A 20799-nucleotide genomic window follows, 5' to 3' on the forward strand; every position below is an offset into this window, starting at 1 on the left:
GCATCTGCAAGGACAAGATCAACGAGCTGAATTACTACTCCGAATTATACATGTTTTAGACTCTTATGCACTCGTAGTTGGCTTTATTTTGCATCAAAGTACGAATTGGCTAGGGCAAAGTAGCACAACACAATATTCAGTTTGAGGCGAAGAACAAAGACCTTCAATGGGGCCGTATGTTTTCTTCGTTTGACTTGTTTGACAAAGCAGTTTGGCTAGTAAGTGTTTTGAGGGGCACAGGTGGTGCGGGTCAAGGTGTGTCAGTTCGTAACCGTGACGTCCACGACACTTCCCATCATTCAGAGAGAAGCCTCATCACAGGCAAAGTTCACAAAAGCGGGCCAAGGTCACCAACGTCTCAGGAGATGGCTCAGATTCTCATATGACACATTAATGATCCCCCAAGAGAGAAACGAGCGGGTGTAATTGATGTGCACCCCGCGGAACATGCCTCGCAGGCCCCGCTCTTCGAGCAGCATCTTAAACACGGCACGGAACTGGAGAAAAGGTCCACCCACCTGCAATTGGAGGTGGGTTTTGGTCACGTTCACGGGATAAAACATGGTGCTGATCAAGGCCCCTAAGAAGGCCCCGCCAAAAAAGTCGGAGATATTGGAGGCATATGTGCCCGTGGTCCAGGTATCGGGTAAGGCGGCCTTGATGCGCTCGCGAGAGCCGAAGAATATCACATTACCGGGACAGTTACGTAATAAGATGGCTGACAGGCCCCGGTAATATTCCCGCAGGCCGTAGACTCGAATCGAGTAAAGCGCATGGGGCGTGTTCCGGAACTGGGTATGAAACTTGGAGTCTTGCATCAGCACTTGAACGCGCTCCAGAGGCATCATGCACGCCTCAGATACACCCGCCAGAACGGCGCCCATTAACTTGGCGTACGTGGGGGTCAGATGAGTGTGCTCCTGAATGAGGCGAGAATATTGGAAGTACGAGCCAAACATGATGGATTGAGTGGATATCTTCATGAGGAGCGGCGACAGCAAACCTCGGTACAGATGCATCCCGCCCTCCACCCGCAATTGCCGGACCGCTTCGGCGGGCGAGATATTATGCACTTGCTGCCGGAACATGGTCTTGTTGATGGGGAAGGTGATGGTGATGGCCACCAAAGCCGCCCCGCCGCCAGCCACGTACTCGCGCCACTCGTCGACGCCGGTTTGGGGCGAGGCGCGCACCGCATCCACCGCCGTCCCGCCCACCTCGTGGCCTTTCATTATCGGACCAAAGTGATCCTCCAGAGGCGTGTCCAAAGAATGGGCGGGGAGCGACACCTCGGAAAACTGCAAAGGAAACATACCTATCTTATTTGTCATACAGTATCTCATTCTGAGCCGTTGATAAGCTCGATTTGATTGAGCATTGATGGATGGCCAAATCGAACGACATTCAACCAACCCATTGATTCTTCCCTCCATTTAAGGAGTTGGTCGCCCCATCAGTCGTAGGGGATGTAACTACTATATATGGCTTACTTATTTAAGAGTACACGGTAGGGCCCAGTTTAAGCGGTTCCGGGGGTTCCTGTCACACACATCTCAGCCTCGCTCTCTCGGACGGATTCGTCCCCGAGAGGCTCGCCTTGTTGGGTAGGCCAATTTCACTATTAATAATCTCGTCTGTTCAGGGGGACTCACAAATCAACGAATACACCGACCATACGAGAGTGTTTAGGTTCACACACATACACACACCAACGCTACACATGCAAGTATACAAGTCACACACACACGCGTGCACACAACGTCAGCTTATTCTTGGGACCCGAGTGAAAGAGACCAAGAGGGTGAGCGTTGCCATGTAGTTTAAAGCTAAAGCAGCTCTTGGCTAGATGGATGGATGGACGCAACCGAAGGAACGAAGGCTTTCTTTACTCTACGGCCATGACACAACACCGAAAAAACTGGCTGGGTAAGAATCGAAAGAAGGCACAGAAGAAACCGATAGGCGCGCTAATTTTTGAATTTGACTCGAAGCGAGATCGGATCTTCGTGGTGGGATGGGCAGGGGCGTGGGGCTTTTGTTTGTTCCCTTTTACTTTGAGGACAAGTCTGGGGGCATTAGGCCTGAGATCGAATGGTGAACTGAGACGTCGAGTGCCCGTTGGTGTGTCCATCTTGGTCACAGATGAAGAAGAGCGTTGAAATGAAAAGTTGTGCTGACAAACATGACCACATGTGTGACCCTGAAAGATCTGTTTTTGTGGAAATTTAGGAAGGTCGAAAGGCCAAACATGTGACTGTACACGACAAAAAAAGCCGACCTTCCTACGTTCCCTTTCAACCAGGAGCATGCGGCATGGCGTGAGTGAAAGGAATTTTATAGTTTTCATTTGAGTTCTGTCCTCAGACCATCAGAATTGGCAGCTGGCCAAGACGATGACGTCACCAGAATTGTTGGAGAGGTCACTTGTCAATTCTGAGGTTTAATAGCTCGCTGTTGGGTGATTGAATCACAATCACTGGTGATTTCATCCTTAAAAAGGTTTTACGTGTTGCAATGTACTGCCATATTTTTTGTACTTTTTAGCCACAAAGAAATAGTTTTGGACTAGTTTATGTTACTTTTTTTCCCAATGCTTTGTGTAATATCTTTAAAATTTAATGATTACTTAAAGTTTTTGCGCGGTATTGCAACTTATGTTCAACAATTTTGCAATGGGGCACCCCCACGTGGTTTATTGAACGCAAATTTTGAAATGCAATAGTACTAAGCTTTACTCAGTCGCATTTCAAAATGTGCGTTCACGAAACTATCTGATACTCGCAGTAGGTGCAACTGGGTACAATCGCATCTCAAAATATGCACTCACGAAACCATGCGGGGGTGCCCCATTGGTTGACGAATGCTACACAGAATCTTGTTGACGTCAGTTACCATACTATTTTGTTTTAATTTTTCGAACTCCGCTTTTCACGTTATTTGGATCGTACTTTTGCCGATATCCGTTAGACTTACGACTTGAGAGGAGATTTCCCAAATTAGCTGGAACCACAGAAAAATTGCCCAGATTGAGGGTAACATCATTGTAACTGAATGGTCTGAGATTATCGTGGTTCCTGAATGTAATTTTCTGCGGTTTGAGCTAAAGATGGGGCTTTTTTAGAGGATCTCCCCTCAAGTTGTCACAAGGGAATGGCGATTGTACGATACGAAACAAGTAAGACAAAAAAGCATCGGAACTGATACAGACCAGGTTCTCTTCAGGATTGTTTAACCTGTTTGGAAATTCTCGAACCAGTAAGAATTTGTCAATACGTTTGTCCAGTATACAACCACACACTGTCAGGTACAGCAAATATCCTTGGTACACACTTCAAATCTTTCCTTTGGGAATACAGAGCTTAAATCTGGCAACTCGTTGAAACGGACTAGCACTTAACCTCGATTTGATCTTCTTAAATGCATTAAAAAGCATTGTTAGTACGACCTAAAACGGCGACATCACGTCAGAAAAATGAGGAGATTGATCGCTCTTTCAATCCTTTCCTTTTACCTTAATTGGCTGCAGATTTTCAAGAACAGAAACAAGAACTCAGATTGTTGAAGCATAAGGCAAAGCAATCCAGGGGATAGACTACGAAAATATCTGTTAGTGTATGACAAATGCACTAGTTTCTTGTCACTACCCCATTTTTAGCAGTTTGCCGTGTGCCTGACAATGGGGTTGTTAGTCTTAAACCAGATATCATAAAAAAGAGGATGAACTCAAGTAATAAATGTTCATCTTATATCCCACACATATTTGTTCACTTTAATCACCATTGTTCCATTTTATGCAAAGATAGCGAAGGTGATATTTAACAAGATAAACTTACCATTACGTCAGTTTGTTTTTTGGTGTGGATGAAGCAAAAGAAACCGTTAACCAGCAATAGAATTGAATGACCTCGAAGTCGAGAATATCTGTCTATGACTAATCTAGACAAGCCTCCATCCTGGCGAGAAAAAGGAATGGAACAAGTGTTTTTTGATAAATACTACTTGACTACTTCATATGTTGGTGAATGGATCCAGATTCCTCTGGTATTGTAAATGTTCGACACTGACTTATACAGGGTCGGAAAGACATTGTTTACCTCATCATCAAGCCTTAAATAATAACTTTTTGGGGGTGAGTCCAACACAAGTCAGACTTGCAAAAGTCCTCTGCTTTTCCAACTTTTTGCCGGACTCGTCAAGTCCAGACACAAGTCCCGTGAAGGACTGAAGTTCATTGTTGAACCCAAAGCTGGCTAAGTACCTACATTGATTTTGCAAAATTGAATTAGGCTAATGCAATCACCTTTCAAGTGCTTGCACTTCACGTGGTTAATTTGTGATGGACGTAGGGCCTATTTTGTCAAAACATTCAATTAAAAAATACTGTGACAAGGAGGAATTTCAGTCTATTCTAAAAGGCTCAAGTCAGGCCAATATCTCCAAGTGCACACAATTCTTTATTTGCCATACAAAAGCGCCCTCTAATGAGCATAATAAAAACATTTTAGTAGCATAGAAAGCCAATAACTAAGATAAAAGCGTGTTTCTTCTTCCATTGTTCAAACTTCACATTACATGGGTTTGCGGACAAACCAAATACTGACTCATTTTATTTTTGTTTGATTTGAAAATCAATTTTAAATCCAATGATCCTTCCTTATCTAATGCATTTTTCCACCCTGATCAGGATCATGATTTATTTCAGATAAAACAGGACATCAAGGTTGATAAGAATAAGACCAAGTTTGGTCACACCCCTGTAAGCAGAGAAAGTGCGCAGGATCTTTTTCATAGACTCGAAGGGTGTATTTAACTTATGTAACGCGTTTGACACAAGTGGGATTATATTGAAGACAACTTGTGAAGCCATTAACTTTTTAACAAGGGAAACGAGGAAACGGAAAATTTGCATCAAAAATGGCAAAGGAGGCAACATGAGATGCCAAATGAATAGGGGATGTCAAGTGAATAAAACCGCCTTAAAAACAAGCTGCTGACGTGATTCAATAGAGCGAAAGCATAGATATGGTGCCCAGTCGTCTACTGATTTGATTTTGAATTCGCTCTATTTTGATTGCTTTTACGAGGGCGACATGTTTTCAAAAAAGCAGCACTCAAATGATACATGAACTCCTTAAATGCAGCACTAGGATCAATTTTTGGCAAAATCCAGTGTATTTTACTCAGGCCACATGCATGGCAGCAACGTTTTTAGGACCAATGCTTCTTCGAAACCGATTGAAGCGTTCATCTTCTTTTACATACCCTGGTGGGTTTTGTTTGTCAACAAAGACAAAGGTACCAACATGGTCACATATGTAAATAAAGGAAATACCACAATTACGAATCGTTTTACTGTTGCTAAAAATGTTATCTATTTGTGACGAGGATGCCGTGGTTATTCTGATTGGCATAGAAATAAAGGGAGCCCATTGATGACTGATCATCAAGCCGTTCAGCTTTGCAGTCTTAGAATTGGGTTTCAAAAAGTCTATATTAAAGTCGCCGCACAAGAACGCACGTTTGTGTGGGTGTGCAAAGAGGGAGTAATCGGTCCAGATCTACAGTTGCCTGATATATGATAGCATGGGGGGGGGATATAAACTGAAAGTAAGTAATACTCCTGTTTTTTTAGGCCGACAACTTCGCAGTCCTCGAACACCAAGCTTAAAGCTGAATGTCTATTAAATGGAACCAAGTCTTGGATAATTTTTTTTTTTTGGGGGGTGTGTGGAGAGGTGGCACAGTTGGCATGTGTCACCCAAAACCCCTACAAGCTGTTACGGGCTCTCATGAGTGTGTAAGTATTGAACACTGTTGTGATTGATAAAATTACAGCAGGGGAGAAGCAGCGCCAGAGAAGCAAAAATACCAGATTACCTCTCAGAGACTGCAGGATTTGGTGCTTAGATTTGAGACAACAGGGGGTCCTCTAATTGATTTCTTACGTGGATGTGCTCACAACATGGCTCTATAATTTTTGAATTATACTGACAAAGATAAAAAGCGTAATAAGTTATTGCTTACTATATCCTGGTCTAAGAGTATAAGGTGAAGCTCATATATATAATAATAAGAGTATAAGGTATAAGAGTAAGGTGAATAGTACTTTGTGCAAGATCTTAATGTCGAATATTTCATTGTCTAATATTTAAATGCCAATAGTTTGCCGACTAGTTCTTTGCGACGAGTCTGTGACGTACAGACCAAATTGCTATGCCACCTCCGCGTTTTCTTACTCTGGTTTCGAAATCTAAACGATAGTTTCCAAACGAAACGTGAACCTTGTCTACTTTTAGACTTCTTGAAAAGTCACCACTTTGGGTTTCTGAATTTTTAAAAGTTCTTTCATTTCAGACTCAAATTAAAAAAACAGAACTTATGTTACTCGAAAGTAACCATCATTCACCCGGTTCCAAGTTCTCAACATTTCCCAGGTCGCTGATTAGGGAAACATCATGCGAGCCCTCCATTATCTTGACCAGTTGAGGAAATGGTTGTCGAACCAAAGTAACCAATCTCCGCATCCTACCGGACCTTGTGCTTTGAAACAACCCAGACACTTCCAACATAGTACAAAGAGGGTAAATTGGGGCCTTGGACAATTCTTCGACGAAGACATGTCCACGTCACCCTGATTTTGGAGCTCGGACATCTATGAAGATCAGTCCTCCTTCGTAGGAGAGGATATGAACTTTCGTTATTCCAGCCAAGAGATCGAGATTCATTCTATGTATTTTCAGTCTTGAGTTTGTCATAATAAACGCGAGTTTGGGGTCAATTGGAGCTTTTATTTGTCAGTTTGGTTTCTTTCTCAGCAGAGGGATCATTGGACGCGTGTTGGTCTGCTTTAGATATCCTTACCCTCTTGGAGACATCGTCATTGTTTCGACAGTTACCAGACCTCTCTCGTCAGCACATTCTGAATGGGCCTAGGGTCATCTTTCTCCCCAAATACTTTGATATGGGAGAGGGCCTAGCAAATCCTCTAATCAATTCCAACAGTTACACCGTATCGCAATCATCAGGGACATTTAGGACACGAAGATTTGTGCTCTTCTTCCCTCTCCGGATGGAACAGATCCATGAACGTGTCTCTTATGTTCACTCATATTCAAATTTGTCACCAAATCTTTCCTTGATTATGATTTGTTGATCAGTTAAAACTCGGACCACTTTCCTGTTAGATCCATCACTATTAGGGGGACTCGGAAGTTTGGACAATTTCTTCACTTCGTTCTTTGAAATTTTTTAACTCAAAGAACAAAAAATCGGCAATCATGGTGGTCAACAGAACATTTTTGCCCGATTCCCAATTGAAATCCAGCACCAGGATTGGGAGGCGTGGCTTTGCAATTCCAGCAAACGACTGGGGTTGATCATTGGGGAATGCAACCGAAGACGGCATTGTGACTCCCACAGTGCAACCTACTTTGGGTCCTTACAAGGGTTTGCAGGGCAATGGTCTGATGGAAGCTCGAAGAGAATTTCCCTAAGCCATTCCAGGACTCATTGTTATCAAATATTCACTCGAAAGATGCATTTTGAGAGGGTGACTTCGATTAATTTCCACAAGTTCCAGAGTGCGTTGTTAAGCACTTCCGTACTCAATGAACGCAAAACCGGGTAAAAGTATGGACTGTGATAAAGCTTCCGGCCAAATTGGCCCGCTCTTGGTCATAGCAATTGTGAGCCATTTTTCGAATTAAAGTAATGAAATAAGAAACGTAGATCTTTTCAATTAAAGGCAGATCATTTTTATATTATTTACTTGTAAAGTGGTCCATTTTAATGTTATGTTGTCAAAAGCTTATGTAGCTGACCAAGAGCAGGCCAAAAATTCGAATTTTGTGTAATGTTTACCACATAACTTTGGAAACATCTCCTAAGAGTAGTTTTGGGCTCAAATTTGGACAAATTTGTCTATTTATCAAGGTCTTGTGATTGTATCAAGTGCTTATTTGGAATAAAGCCAACAATTTAGGAGACAAGAAACTTTTGTTCCCATTTGCAGTCCCCATCTCTAGAAGTCTGAACATAAACTCACAGTAGCTGGTTGTTTTTTCAACCATTTCTCACTTTGAGACATGGTTGATTACTACAGGTTGGAAAAATAACTTGTTTTGACGTTGATAAGCAAATCTAGAGACATGAATCGGAGTAGTTGTCCGAAAACAAGTTAAGGTGAAGAGTTGCTAATATTCTAAGTAAAACTAGTTTTGAAACCATCTGGAATTTACCCTTATTGGCAAAACAAGTCATTTTTGCAACATTTTTTGATTACACAGTGATAGGCTGAGTGTAAAAATAACGATGTTTCAGGCCCATATTTGGATTTTTGGGCCAAGTAGAGCCTGAATTTATATCTGCTACAGGTCAAACCAAACTTCCGTATGGCACGCCAAATGTTTGAACATGTCTTATTCAAAACCAACAAAGTCCTCACTACATGAACTAAATTGTCTGAAAGGGGTACCAACAGTGTGGGCATTTCATTTTTGGACACTTTAGTCCACTCCTCCTGACCAAAAGTGTCCAAAACATACGAAGCTTTAAAATTACAAGTCTTTCAGAACATTTATTCCAAACTGATACTCTATTTTAGGAATAACTCATTGATGGTGTCAAAAGCAAATTTAGTCTTTAAAACCTTAGCCATATACCTCTTAACATTCCCAAAAGAAGATTTGCTTGCACTTTTCAAAACTTTTTTATCTCCCCTTGACAGCAAGCAAGGGCCAAAGCTTCCCCTACAAGTGAACAGTTGGCGCCAAGCTTTCAAAACTGGGATAGCGTAGTATTATCATTTAATTATAAAGCTTCAATTACTAAACATTGTTGGGTGTTTGTGTAAGAATATTCTTGTTTAAAATCATGAGTCTTTTAGGATTTTGATGTGGATGTGCTCTTCGTCACTGAGGCAGAACTGGTACCAGAGTCTGCGGCATGCTTTGCGGTTCAAGACTATGTTGCGTTCCTTCCTCAATATTACAATGCCGGGACAAAAAGTGAGAGTTCTAGGTTTTGTGAGATTAGTGGCGGCTATTAAGTTTGATGCTAAACTCTGCCTATACTTGTGCACAAACCCGGCAATATGGCTGGAGTTCTCTTTGCCAAAGAGGTCACTATTTGGTGGTGTGTTTCGCCCATGGTCTGGGCTTGCGGTGGAGAGGTTACAACCGCTCATCTTGAGCAATCTGCAGCAGCCACTACTGAAGCAAGTGTGGTCGTTCTTACAAGGGATTTGAACTTGGATGTCTCCTGGATGGATGATAAAGGCTACCATGAGCATTCCCTTCTAACCAAATTGCTGTTGCGTCTCACAAAGGCAGGCCCCGAGTATGTCCCAACTGGTTCACCTGGGTGTTTCATGGCACCCTCCAAAGCTCTCGCCAAACATCAACCATTGACCACACGTATGCCTATGGTGCCGGCGTTACTGTGACTGTTCTCCCTGATTCCACATCAGATCATAGGCCCTTGATCATGAGAGTTCCACTAAAAAAGTTGTCTGACCCACTTTAGTTTTGGCAGGAACTTTAAGAACATCCCTAAGGGAGAGGATGCATGAAATAGGTGGAACTGGCACGAAATTTACATGTTGGTTGACGTGTAGAGCATCCATAGCTTTTGGGTGAGTGGAATCACGCACGCCATGGATCTAGTGGCCCCCATGAAAGCCTGCAAGTGGGGCAAGTTTTTACCTCTCCAATGTAACGCTGGCCCTCATGAAAAGGAGGGACTCTGCAACTACCACAACCTCATACAAAACGTTAAGAAGCAGAACCAGCAAACTTTTCCGACGGGACAAGCTGCGGTCCAGCCTCTCCAAGCTCGAGAAGGCCAGGGGCTCCTCCATGGTCCTTTGGGACTCTGCACGGGAGGCACTCGGTAAACCTTCCCTAATGCTGCCTCCCGCCTTGTGCATGAATGGTTCCTTCACTTCCAGTGATGAGGAAGCGGCGGTGGCTATTAATAATTTCTATATGGAAAGGATAGAGGACCTCTGGTCCATCATTGTGTCACCTCAGACACAGCCCTCTGATCAACCACCTGAGATGGAAAAGCCATTCAGATGTCACTTCTCTTTTGCAAATGCTACCCAGGTTGCAAATTGGCATATAGGGACTACGTGACACATCTGCAAGGAGTGCTGATGGCATCCCCACATCAGTCCTGAAACAAGGTGGTGAGATATTGGCGGGACCAGTCTCCCACCTGGTGAACAAGTCACTGTTGAATTCAAGGGTTCCCGATGGGTTCAAGATTGCCGTGGGCACGCCCATTCATATAGGCAAGGGGAAATCTTGCAAAAAACCGTCAGCTACCGCCCACTGAGCATTCTGCCAACACTCTCAAAGGTGTTGGAACGGATAGTGAAGGCAGACTTGGAACGTCACCTCCAACTAGTAGACGGACATCCAAATAGCCAATTTGGCTTTAGGAAAGGGCGTTCAACCACTGGTACCATAGGTGCTGCCCATCCCTAGGGGATAAAAGCCTTCCAGATGGGAAATATTGTGGGAGTTCTGGCCTTTGACCTCAGCAGTGCCTTTGACAAGGTGAACACGGATCATCTATTGGAGGGTCTGAACAGGCTGGGAGTTAGTGGAAAACCAACGTTGTGGTTCAAATCCTCTATGGAAGATGGTCAGCAATCCATTGTGTGTATGTAGTGGGATCCCGTCCCCCTCCATACAGTGAGATATGGGAAGGTTCGATTTTGGGACCCCTCTTGTTCCTGGTGTTGATGGCTGACCTTCCCAATCATTATCCCTTATGCGGATGATGTCGCCATCTGGGCTGTTGGTGATCAGGACGAAGTCAAAGCTTTTGGACTATGCGACCAAGAAAGCCTTGGTCCTTAAGGCTAGCAAGACCCAACTTCTTGTGTCTGGCAGGATTAAAAGTGAAGCTCGGGAAGACTCATGGCCAAACCGCACTGTGCATGCATTGGATTATGACATTTTTTTCCATTTTACATGCTTGTCTAGGAAATTAGCATTGTGGTATTGAGCCAATTTGATAGTGCGTTCACTGATTAACACCAAAAATGCTCATTTAGTAGGGTTTTGTAACACAACTCGCTCAAAATCACTTGATTGTTAAAAATTCAATGAGTGAATGGTGCAACTTGACTGCGATGTTTGTCCTAGTTCTCTCTCCCCAAAATGCCCAAAATCAGGGTGCCAGACCACATTTTTCCTTGAATTTCCTTTACTTGACATCCCCTATAGGATTGGCTGAAATGCAAAATGTTCCTCAAATATTGATATTTATACTGATATTTATATTGAGTGAATTGATAACAGTATCCATAGACCACTTGCAGTATCCATGGCCTAGCCACAACAATTGCAGTTTTTTTCCTGATTCATCAAAATGGTTATTGAATACGATGTAACTTTTTTAAATGCAATTGTCGTCATTTTGACTTTAAAAAGCTTAGGTCACTTGGCATCCCTGACTCAAGTCGATTGCGGTGGCAGAATTCAAACTCGATCACACTCAATTGCGTTTAGTGGTTGTACCTCACATTTGATGCAAAATACCCATCCCAACGTGTCAAAACTACATACAAGTAGGCTTCAAAATTAACGGAAGTGATTGTAAATTCTATAAAAAGATGATTTAGAAAAAAATACAAAGAATTCTATTTTCTGCCATTTTTGGCCACTTTTTGGACCAATTTCTGCCATTTTCTATCACCAATTTCTGCCAGGTGGTAGAAAATGGCATTAAATAATTTCTCATCCCTGAAAGTAGCTTTAGCGGCTACAAGTCAGAATGAAACGGAGAGTCAGGAAGCCATGGTTTTTGTACGCTTCAGGGAGGGACACCAAGGCATACCAATACGTACGTACTTATTGTTTGGGTTTTCACGAGTTTTGCTAACCGCTGCAAGGGGATTGAGGAATAGTAGAATTGAGACCTGTAAAAATCAAATCCAGTCCCAAGCATCTGATTTTGCAACCTCTCGGGATGAACATGTGAGCACTTTAAATGGCCGCTTAGCTCAGTTAGGAAGGAGAAACCCTTGATGTTCTTGACTATGTGTCATATTTCTCGATCTTGGGATCAACGGCCTGGAACGACCCCCTCTTTCAACTTGATAAGCTCGAGTTTTGCCCAGCTGGCATTACCAGTATTCCCCTCTCTCGTCCTGTTCTACATTGTTTTGCTCTTGTTGTCCATGGTGGTGAACATGAGGGTGAACCTGTCATTAAAGCTGCGTGTTTCATTGCACAGCAACAATACTTCTAAGCTGAACAACGAAGTCAAGGAGAAGCAGCCACCCTACAGTTCATAACATGCCAAAGACCCCAGCACCGAACCCAATCAAATGAGGCGGATGTGGAAGTACGATAAAACCATGTTCACCACCACCAATTCAGTCGTCATGACCACATCGATAACGTGAGTGGCCTTGGTGATTTGGTGATCCCCTGAACTCTTTCGCTTTGATCACATGTCGATGATTGTGTTTTGACTCATGATCTAGTGATATACCACCAGTTCCGTCATCCCACATTCAGTTGCAGTTTCCCATACCGCGTTGTGGCCAGATTGCAGTTGATTGGCTTCAACCATTCGATATTTGCATACCTGAACTGGCCCAGCTGGCTCTTTCTTCTCTCTCTGTTCTCTTGAACAGAGGCTAAAGCAGGCTAGATACCGTCAGTGACGATCGAAAACGGAACAACCAGCTGTTTTGACGGCAATATGACAGCTTCCCAGGAGTGATGCACACAAAGACCAAACATGAAAACAGGTCCTACACTTTTTTTTTGCCGATTTTTCTTCTCCATGATGGAAGATAGATTCTAGCGCAAATAAATTACGTTTGCGCCATTGGCAAAGGAAAGTCATTTGATCAAACAAATGGATGGCCTGGACTATTTTGAACACAAAAACTGATATTCTAGCGCCACCACAGCCATAACATATCACCCTAGATGGCCTTTTCTGAGAGCTCTCTCTCTTTCTTTCTCCATCTCTATGTCCACAGCCCGGTTGGGACAGCTGGCCAGACTGGCTGGGGCCATGGCATTTCTCGGGATCGGAAGTCGACAGTCCGCCCATTGATCGCCCATCAGCCAACACCAGAGCCCGGGCACCCACGCCCCCATTGATGCCATAGGACCCGTTGGGCCTCGCCTACTCGTTCACCCCCGGAGCTAGGGTCTATCTGAAACCAACAGGCGGCTCCAGTGTGGCAACCCTGGTGCGAGCCCCAGCCAGCCTGGCCACAGGCACGCTTCAGCGACGACAAAGCAGCGTTGCTGGGCCCACCGACCAAGAGTCGAAGCTCGAATTCATGCCAGAAGCTCAGCGAACGCAAGCCGATCAGCATCAACGTTTTCACGCCATTACAGGTAAGTTTCTGACCCGTAACCCGGACTCGGCGGGTGTATGGGTGAATGGTAGGGCTAGATCCGAGGCGGCCGAGCGGGTTGGACGGCCGATATGGATCCGAGAGGCGTGACGGGAGGCGGTATCGACCCGTGAAAACAGCTGCTCATGGTCTGATCCGCCTGGTCGGTAGCCTGGTCCAATCAGCTGGCGAATTCTCAACGAACGAAAACGAAGAAAGAAAGAACGACAGACAAACAAACAGACAGACAGACAGTGGGTTAGAATCAATGGTCAGAGTTCAGGAACTCACTCGGGAAGGGGACGACCACCGAGAGACAGAAAGAGGGACGGAAGAAGTGGAGACACACAAGCTAGGCTCGATCGAGATCGTGGGAAAAGTGAAGCCCAGGTCTCCATTTTGGGGCACACACTCGGTCGGGGGGGTAGCCTTCAGCCAGCAGTCAATCGATCAGCCCCGATCAGCCCGGCCCTCTAGCCAGCTTCACAGGTGGGTGGGTGACTGGTTACTCCGGGACTGAGGGACTGAGGGATGGATAGGCCGGAGAGGGCGGGACTCCCACCACCCATGAATAGGATGAAGGGTCAGCCTGTGAGGGGAAGAGGAGTAGGAGGAGGTTTGGCTTGCGGGTCAACCACGCTGGTCTGATCTCGAATCGGGGATTATTTCTGAGCGGGCATCCCACCCATCTGGCTTGTGGGTCATCAGTCGCGTCACTCAGGAATGGGCGCTGGCCGGTCGAGCGCGGTGTCCTTCGCATATTCTTGGGAGCGGGGGGACGAATCCATGACCCATTCATTTTGAGCGCGGGGGTGTGTGGAGGAGGAGGAGGAGAAGGAGGGGTGTTTGAGTTTGATCCATTTATAAGAGGCTGTTTCGTTTCAGATTGAAATCCCTGCTGGGTGGCCGATTGTGAGAAGCCTTCCCTGCGACCCACCCCCATGCCACATTGAGCTGGGCCGCCGGATCGATCTTTCCGTGAGCGCTTCCTCGCCCGGGCATCACGGGTTCTTGCGCGGGTCGACCGCTTCGCACGTCGCCCGCGGCGGCTGAGCCCCCTCCACTCATGGCCTCCAATCAGCCCGATCCCGGGGGTGCTCCGCCCGGCGGTGATGGACCGGCTGATACCGATGGGGCGGCCAGTGGTGCCAATTTGGCCCCATCCACGGCAGCTGGCCAGGCGGGCAGCGCCCTAGACTCGTTCTTGGCCGCCTCCAGCGCTGCGGCCAGTGGCACCGCGGCCAGTGGCGGGTCGGCCAATGCCGCGGCCTTGGCTGCCATGTTTAGCGAGGACCTGGAAGACAGCGATATGGGCCGCCTCCAAGCCGTGCTCGAGGCTAGAGGCTTTCCGCCCCATCTGGCGGGTGTTTTGGGTCCGCGCATGCACCACCTGATCCTCAACCGGGCCATGGCGCCCTCGGCCACGTCCAAGGCCCAACAGCTCTTGCAAGGCTTGCAAGCCACGGGCGACGAGTCTCGACAGCTCCAGGCCGTGATTGAGATGTGCCAACTTTTGGTCATGGGCAACGAGGACACGCTCACCGGTTTCCCCATTCGCCAAGTGGTGCCGGCCCTCATCGTCTTGCTCAAAATGGAGCACAACTTCGACCTCATGAACCACGCCTGTCGAGCCCTAACCTATATGATGGAAGCCTTGCCCCGGTCGTCCACCGTCATCGTGGACGCCATCCCGACCTTTTTGGAGAAGCTCCAGTCCATCCAGTGCATGGACGTGGCCGAACAGAGCTTGTCAGCGCTCGAGATGCTCTCCAAGAAGCACAACAAAGCCATTCTCCACGCCAAGGGCGTCATGGCCTGCCTCATGTTCTTGGACTTTTTCAGCATCACGGCCCAACGGAATGCCTTGGCCGTCACGTCCAATTGCTGTCAGGGTCTTCTCCCGGAAGAATTCGTCCACGTGCAGGATGCTCTCACCATACTCTCGTCACGACTGATTCACGACGACAAGAGAAGCTCGGAATCCGCTTGCTTGGCTTTGAGTCGCTTGGCCGAGAGCTACAAGAACGACAAGCATAAACTCCGCGATATTGCCAAGCCCGAGGTGTTGTCCAATCTGCAGAAGATATTGGTCACCAGCCCGCCCAATGTCAGCTCGAACACGTTTGTCACTGTCCTACACATCCTGGTCATTATGGCCTCCAACGGCTCGGAAGTCGGCCCCATGCTACTCGAAGAGTCAATTGGCTCGACCTTGAGACAACTGCTTGTGGGGTCCTCTTCGGATCATGATGAGTTTGATTTGGTCCAGAGGAATCCGCAAGAGCTGTACGAGATCACTTGTCTCATTGGCGAGATGATGCCCCCCATGCCCGCCGATGGTATATTCGCTGTGGATGCACTTCTGGCCAAACCCGGTGCTTTCATTCGCGATCCGGTCTTATGGCAATGGCAAGATGATCGCGGGAACTGGCACACTTATGGGTTCAACGATTGCAGGTAAGAGTACCAACGCCAATGGCTTCCATGATACTTGCTTACCTTATTTTTTTGCATGCCTGCACTTTCCAGAGTGATCGAGGCTGCCTTTGTGGCTGGAGAGGATGAGGCCGGTCTTAACTCCAATGGCAAGTCGTTCACGCTCAATTTGAAATCAATGCATGAAATTCGCGAGGAAAATGGAACCGCTCGTCCCATTCAAAGAAAATTGACCAGTCAGCTCCAAAATGACTTGGAGACCAATGAGAAGAAAGCCCAACGATTGAAACATTTGTCCCTAACGTCTGAATTGACGAAAGAGCTTCTGCCGGTGTTACTAGAGGTAATTGATTCTTGCTAGCAATATGGGTAACACTTCAGTTTGAACAAATGTTATATTTCATATATTTCATCAGGTATACTCCACGTCTGCCGGGCCCGGAGTGAAACAGAGTTGCATCCAAGCATTTCTCCGAATGATTTACCATTCCCCAAGCGACTTGTTGATAGAAGTCCTCAAAGTTCAGACCGTTTCCAGTCAGATCGCGGGAATGCTCTCCTCGGGAGATCTCAAGATCATCGTGGGAGCCCTTCAACTCTCCGAGTTGCTCCTGCAAAAGATGCCCCAAGAATTCAGCGTGCATTTCAGACGCGAAGGCGTCCTTCATCAAGTGCAAAAACTCACCGACCCTGACAATCCGATCTGCATTTCCAACTACAATGAAAGCCCCCTATCAAGTATGGGTTGGTCGTCGGCCTCCACTTCGGTCATTCAAGGAGGCGCAACAGGTTTAGGTGGAGCTCCCTCTGGACGAAGTTGGACAGTGACTGGATCCTCCTTTGCTAGCATGTTTCCAGATCAATTGCGGGTGCCGAAGAGACGCGATGAGTCTTCATCCTCACCTGATACGCCACCTCATCCACCCCTCCGACTGAGCGACATGCTCAAGCGGAAACGAGTGTCGAAGCGTTCTTCCGGACGGAAAGGTCGCCATTCCGAAGGATCGCTACCTCAAGACCTCAGTGGTCCAAGCACCTCTGCTAGCACCAGCCTCCCAGTTGGTGGAAGTGGAGGGGGAGGAGCGGGAGGAGCAGGAGGAGCGGCTCCTGTGCCAGCGCCTTCATCAGGACCTGGAGGCGCGCCCGATCTGTCGTTCACATCCTCGTCGCCCCCGCATGATGGACCAGCCACTCCATCGAGACGTTCTCGTCTCACGTCCTCGATACTTTCGCAACTAAACCCTTCCAGATGGGGTCGAAGTTCCGGCAATTCTTCGAATCCATTACTCCATGGTGGAGGTCATCATAGCGAGAGTGGCAATAGTAGCAGCAGTGGATCCTCGTCTAAACGCTCAGATGCCTCATCTTCGGCGGTGACGATCAACAAAGCCGTGAGTAATCCTGCCACGATGGCACACAGCCGTGAAAAAGCCAAACGTTGGGTTCGGGAACAAGCATCTCGCTTCTTAGAATCCTACTTCAAAGAGTCTTTGGGCTCTCGACACCCTGCACTGACCATACTTCGACGCTTGAGCGCTCAAGTCGATCACTTGACGAGAAAACCCAAAGATGGAGAGCGGTCATTGAGAGAAATATTGTCGGTTCTCATCGAGAATGATATCTCTCCGTTCGAAGTCACACAGAGTGGACTTGTCCCGTCACTATTGACGTATCTCACACGATTGGAATTAGATGGGCATGAGGACATTACGCGGGAGAGCCGCATCCGATGCTTCCTCCACGTGTTCTTGGGATGTCCCCGGAGTTTGGATTCTGATGAGCCACCTGATCCCGATCTAGCTCCCAAATTCTTGATGTTTGTCCAAAAGATGACTGCTTGTGTGAACCATTTAGAACAATTCCCCATTAAAATGCACGACATGACATCGGGATCGTCTGGAGTGAAATCTGCCGGCTCGACTCTGCGATTCTTCAAGTCTCATCATCTCAAATGCAGTCTTCAACGGCATCCTGAATGCTCCAGCTTGAAATCCTGGAAAGGAGGGCTCGTCAAAATTGACCCCTTGGCGTTAGTTCAAGCCATCGAAAGGTAACGCATGTGATTTTTCTCTCGTGGTTATTCCTTGTTTTCATCCCTTGTCATCCATTATTTACTAGATATCTCATTACCCGTGGGTATGGTCACCCGCAAGATAAGGACTCTGGTGGATCTGATGATGATATGAGCGACGATGGCGGCACTGACGACATGTTGCCTAGCACCAGCCGTGAACGTGTCGATGCCGCCATACATCGCCTGGAATTTTCCATTGGAGAACATGTCCTGCCCTACGATATGACTGTCTACCAGGCCGTGCAACAATTTGGAGCTCCGGTCTTTGAGATCTCAGATTCGGATTCGGATAACCGCAACTCCGGATCGTCTTCTATGTATGGCAGTCCTGGCATTTGGGCTCGTATCCACACCATCTACTACCGACCAGCTTCAGAGCGAGAAGATGCTAGTGGTGTTGGATCCTCGGGTGCCACGGGCAAGGCGAGTATTAAGAACAGTGAAGGTGGTAAGAAGGGCAAAAGTTCCAAACAGAGCAAACGCAAAGCGCCAGATGAGCTTTGGAATGAGGGTGTGCCGCCCGAACGACCCAATCCTCTGGACGCTTTCATGGTGGACAAGTTGCCCAAATTCTTGAACACGCAAGACCCCTCTCTTGATGTTTTGTGTCTACTGCGCGTGGTTCAAGCTCTGAATCGCTACTGGGGATCCCTCTACTTGACCACCAACTATTATCATCCCATCATCAGCCCGCACGAGTTCATAAACTCTAAATTGACAGCCAAAGTGAATCGCCAACTTCAGGACCCTATCATAATCATGACCTCGAATCTTCCAACTTGGCTAAAGGAAGTAGCGAGCGTGTGTCCGTTCTTATTTCCATTTGAAACCCGGCAATTATTGTTCTATGTGAGCTCTTTCGATCGTGATCGCGCCCTCCTACGTCTCCTTGATTCGGTCCCGGAGTTAGGCGCCTCTGAGAGTGGCCAGGAGCGTGTCACACCCGAACTGGATCGTAAGAAACGGGTCATCTCTAGAGACAATCTCCTCAAACAAGCCGAGCAAGTGATCAATGAATTGGCCCATTCGAGATCTCTGATGGAGATACAATATGAGAACGAGGTGGGAACGGGTCTTGGGCCAACGTTAGAGTTCTACACCCTGGTATCCAAAGAGATGCAACGGGCAGATTTGAATCTGTGGAAAGGAGACACTGTCAAGATTAGTAGTGAGGATGTCATGGAAGACGATGAGAATGCCGACGACTGCATTGAGTACGTCCATTCATCGACGGGTCTCTACCCGAGTCCCTTGGGGAGAAACCTAAAGTCCTCGCACAAAGTGAAGATCAAGAACAAGTTTCAATTCCTCGGCAAATTCATCGCCAAAGCCGTTCTCGACAATCGAATGATCGATCTCCCTTTCAGCCAGCCTTTCTACCAATGGCTTCTCAAGGCCGAACAGTCTTTCACTACACGGGATCTGATGAACATCGACCCAACCATCGCCAACACCGTGAATCAGTTGGAAGGCATTGTCAGAAAGAAACGCAAATTAGAAGAGGACGATAAGATCACACCCAATGAGCGACTCATCCAAATCAAGGGTCTCACTATGGATGGGTGTCCTGTGGAAGATTTGGGCTTGGATTTCACCCTGCCCGGATATCCGAACATTGAATTGCGAAAAGGAGGAAAGCACATTGCTGTCACTCTAGATAACCTACATCAATACGTGAAACTTGTGTCCCACTGGATGCTCATCGAAGGTGTGTCCTGCCAGATGGAGTCCATTCGCGAAGGGTTCGAATCAGTGTTCCCGCTCGAGTCCCTGCAGATGTTCTATCCCGACGAGTTGGATCAAATCTTTTGTGGTTCCATGCAAGGTAACTTTACCCAATGGGACTCCAAGACGCTCGGTGAGACATGCAAACCTGATCATGGCTTCAATCCTGATTCCCAAGGGATTCAATTCCTGTACGAGGTCATGTCTGCCTACAATCGTGAAGAGCAAAGAGAGTTTCTTCAATTTGTGACCGGATGTCCGCGCCTGCCCGTTGGCGGTTTCAAATCACTATCTCCGCCTTTAACGATCGTCAAGAAGACCTTTGATAGTCCTGAAGTGAATCCTGATGACTATTTGCCGTCAGTGATGACTTGCGTCAACTACTTGAAGATCCCCGATTACAGTAGTAAGCAGATCATGAGAGAAAAACTGCGGGTGGCCTCTCAGGAAGGCCAGTATAGTTTTCACCTTTCATAATGGTCGACTGTGGACCCTCCAAAAAAATAACACCACCCTTCTGCCTGTGGTTGAGTGTTTGTAAAACATCACAAACGTTGTTAGCAAAGAAGCAAGATGGCTGTAAATATTCTGACCGAGACGTCGTCATCTGATAATTCCGAGGGGTGTCTAAACATGATAATAATCCAGGATGGAATGAGCCGCAAAGAAAGAGGCGAACAATGATGAATATAACATTCTTCATGAATGTGTGTGTTTTGCTTTTTGTTCCAAGATAGATACGCATTACAAATCTTGGATGAGAACAATAATTTCCCCTTTTCAATGTTTTCTCCGCAGCAATGAACCTTCAAAGTCACTGATTGCGAGTGTGGACTTCCGGAGTCCGAAAATGAATAAAGCTTTAGGATAAACGTTTCGTTTTATTGAGTGTCTCCCCGTTTAAAGGAAATGCAGAGCAGAGGACTCGAGTCTTTCACTGTACTCAAGTAGAACAAAAAGACTCGAATAACGAAATTTAAACCAAAGAATGACATTTTTTTCATAAACCCGAATTTGAGTCTTTCATAAAAGACTGACTAGAGTCTCGCCCCATCACTAGTCCTACTTCCATCCTTAAACTGGATTCAATCCTGGTTTTCCATCCTACTGTAAAGCCGGCCTTACACTCGTCTCGGCACAATACATGGGCTCCAAGCATCTGCAGTGAGCCCTCCACCCTGGGGTAACCTAT

At 46.6% G+C, this 20799-nt stretch overlaps 2 protein-coding genes and 1 long non-coding RNA gene across 7 annotated transcripts; 2 read left to right on the forward strand and 1 right to left on the reverse strand.

Annotated features, from left to right (window-relative positions):
* Positions 1-3: 3 nt before the first annotated feature.
* Positions 4-3944, reverse strand: LOC131877680 (mitochondrial nicotinamide adenine dinucleotide transporter SLC25A51-like). 3 transcript variants are annotated; one of them, XM_059223427.1, is made up of 2 exons: positions 3834-3944; positions 4-1298 (listed from the first exon to the last, which is right to left on the reverse strand). In XM_059223427.1, the coding sequence occupies exons 1-2, from the start codon at positions 3834-3836 to the stop codon at positions 348-350; spliced, it is 954 nt and encodes a 317-aa protein (XP_059079410.1). In that variant the 5' UTR covers positions 3837-3944; the 3' UTR covers positions 4-347. The 3 variants fall into 3 exon arrangements, with proteins under 3 accessions (XP_059079410.1, XP_059079409.1, XP_059079411.1); XM_059223426.1 differs by lacking the exon at positions 3834-3944 and adding an exon at positions 1491-1677 and having other exon boundaries at positions 4-1315; XM_059223428.1 differs by lacking the exon at positions 3834-3944 and adding an exon at positions 1491-1672.
* On the forward strand, positions 1786-6778 carry LOC131877683 (uncharacterized). 2 transcript variants are annotated; one of them, XR_009372904.1, is made up of 3 exons: positions 1786-1926; positions 5633-5797; positions 6355-6778. It is a non-coding gene; the product is annotated as an uncharacterized LOC131877683 (long non-coding RNA). The 2 variants fall into 2 exon arrangements; XR_009372905.1 differs by lacking the exon at positions 1786-1926 and adding an exon at positions 1960-2318.
* Positions 6779-13234: 6456 nt separating this feature from the next.
* Positions 13235-20479, forward strand: LOC131877410 (E3 ubiquitin-protein ligase TRIP12-like). 2 transcript variants are annotated; one of them, XM_059223057.1, is made up of 5 exons: positions 13235-13373; positions 14258-15829; positions 15902-16151; positions 16225-17858; positions 17927-20479. In XM_059223057.1, exons 2-5 carry the CDS (start codon positions 14439-14441, stop codon positions 20082-20084), a joined length of 5433 nt encoding a protein of 1810 aa, XP_059079040.1. In that variant the 5' UTR covers positions 13235-13373; positions 14258-14438; the 3' UTR covers positions 20085-20479. The 2 variants fall into 2 exon arrangements, with proteins under 2 accessions (XP_059079040.1, XP_059079039.1); XM_059223056.1 differs by lacking the exon at positions 13235-13373 and adding an exon at positions 13672-13861.
* Positions 20480-20799: the final 320 nt, after the last annotated feature.

The sequence above is a fragment of the Tigriopus californicus genome, chromosome 3 (genome assembly GCF_007210705.1).
Source record: "Tigriopus californicus strain San Diego chromosome 3, Tcal_SD_v2.1, whole genome shotgun sequence".
NCBI lineage: Eukaryota > Metazoa > Arthropoda > Copepoda > Harpacticoida > Harpacticidae > Tigriopus > Tigriopus californicus.

What these genes read in the sequence shown, in the direction of transcription:
- LOC131877680 (XM_059223426.1), bottom strand. Translation starts at nt 1,313, where the DNA reads ATGTTTCCTTTGCAGTTTTCCGAGGTGTCGCTCCCCGCCCATTCTTTG.
- LOC131877410 (XM_059223057.1), top strand. Translation starts at nt 14,439, where the DNA reads ATGGCCTCCAATCAGCCCGATCCCGGGGGTGCTCCGCCCGGCGGTGAT. An exon ending in TTCTGCCGGTGTTACTAGAG is followed by an intron (nt 16,152 to 16,224) that starts GTAATTGATTCT and finishes ATATTTCATCAG; the next exon opens with GTATACTCCACGTCTGCCGG. An exon ending in TTAGTTCAAGCCATCGAAAG is followed by an intron (nt 17,859 to 17,926) that starts GTAACGCATGTG and finishes ATTATTTACTAG; the next exon opens with ATATCTCATTACCCGTGGGT.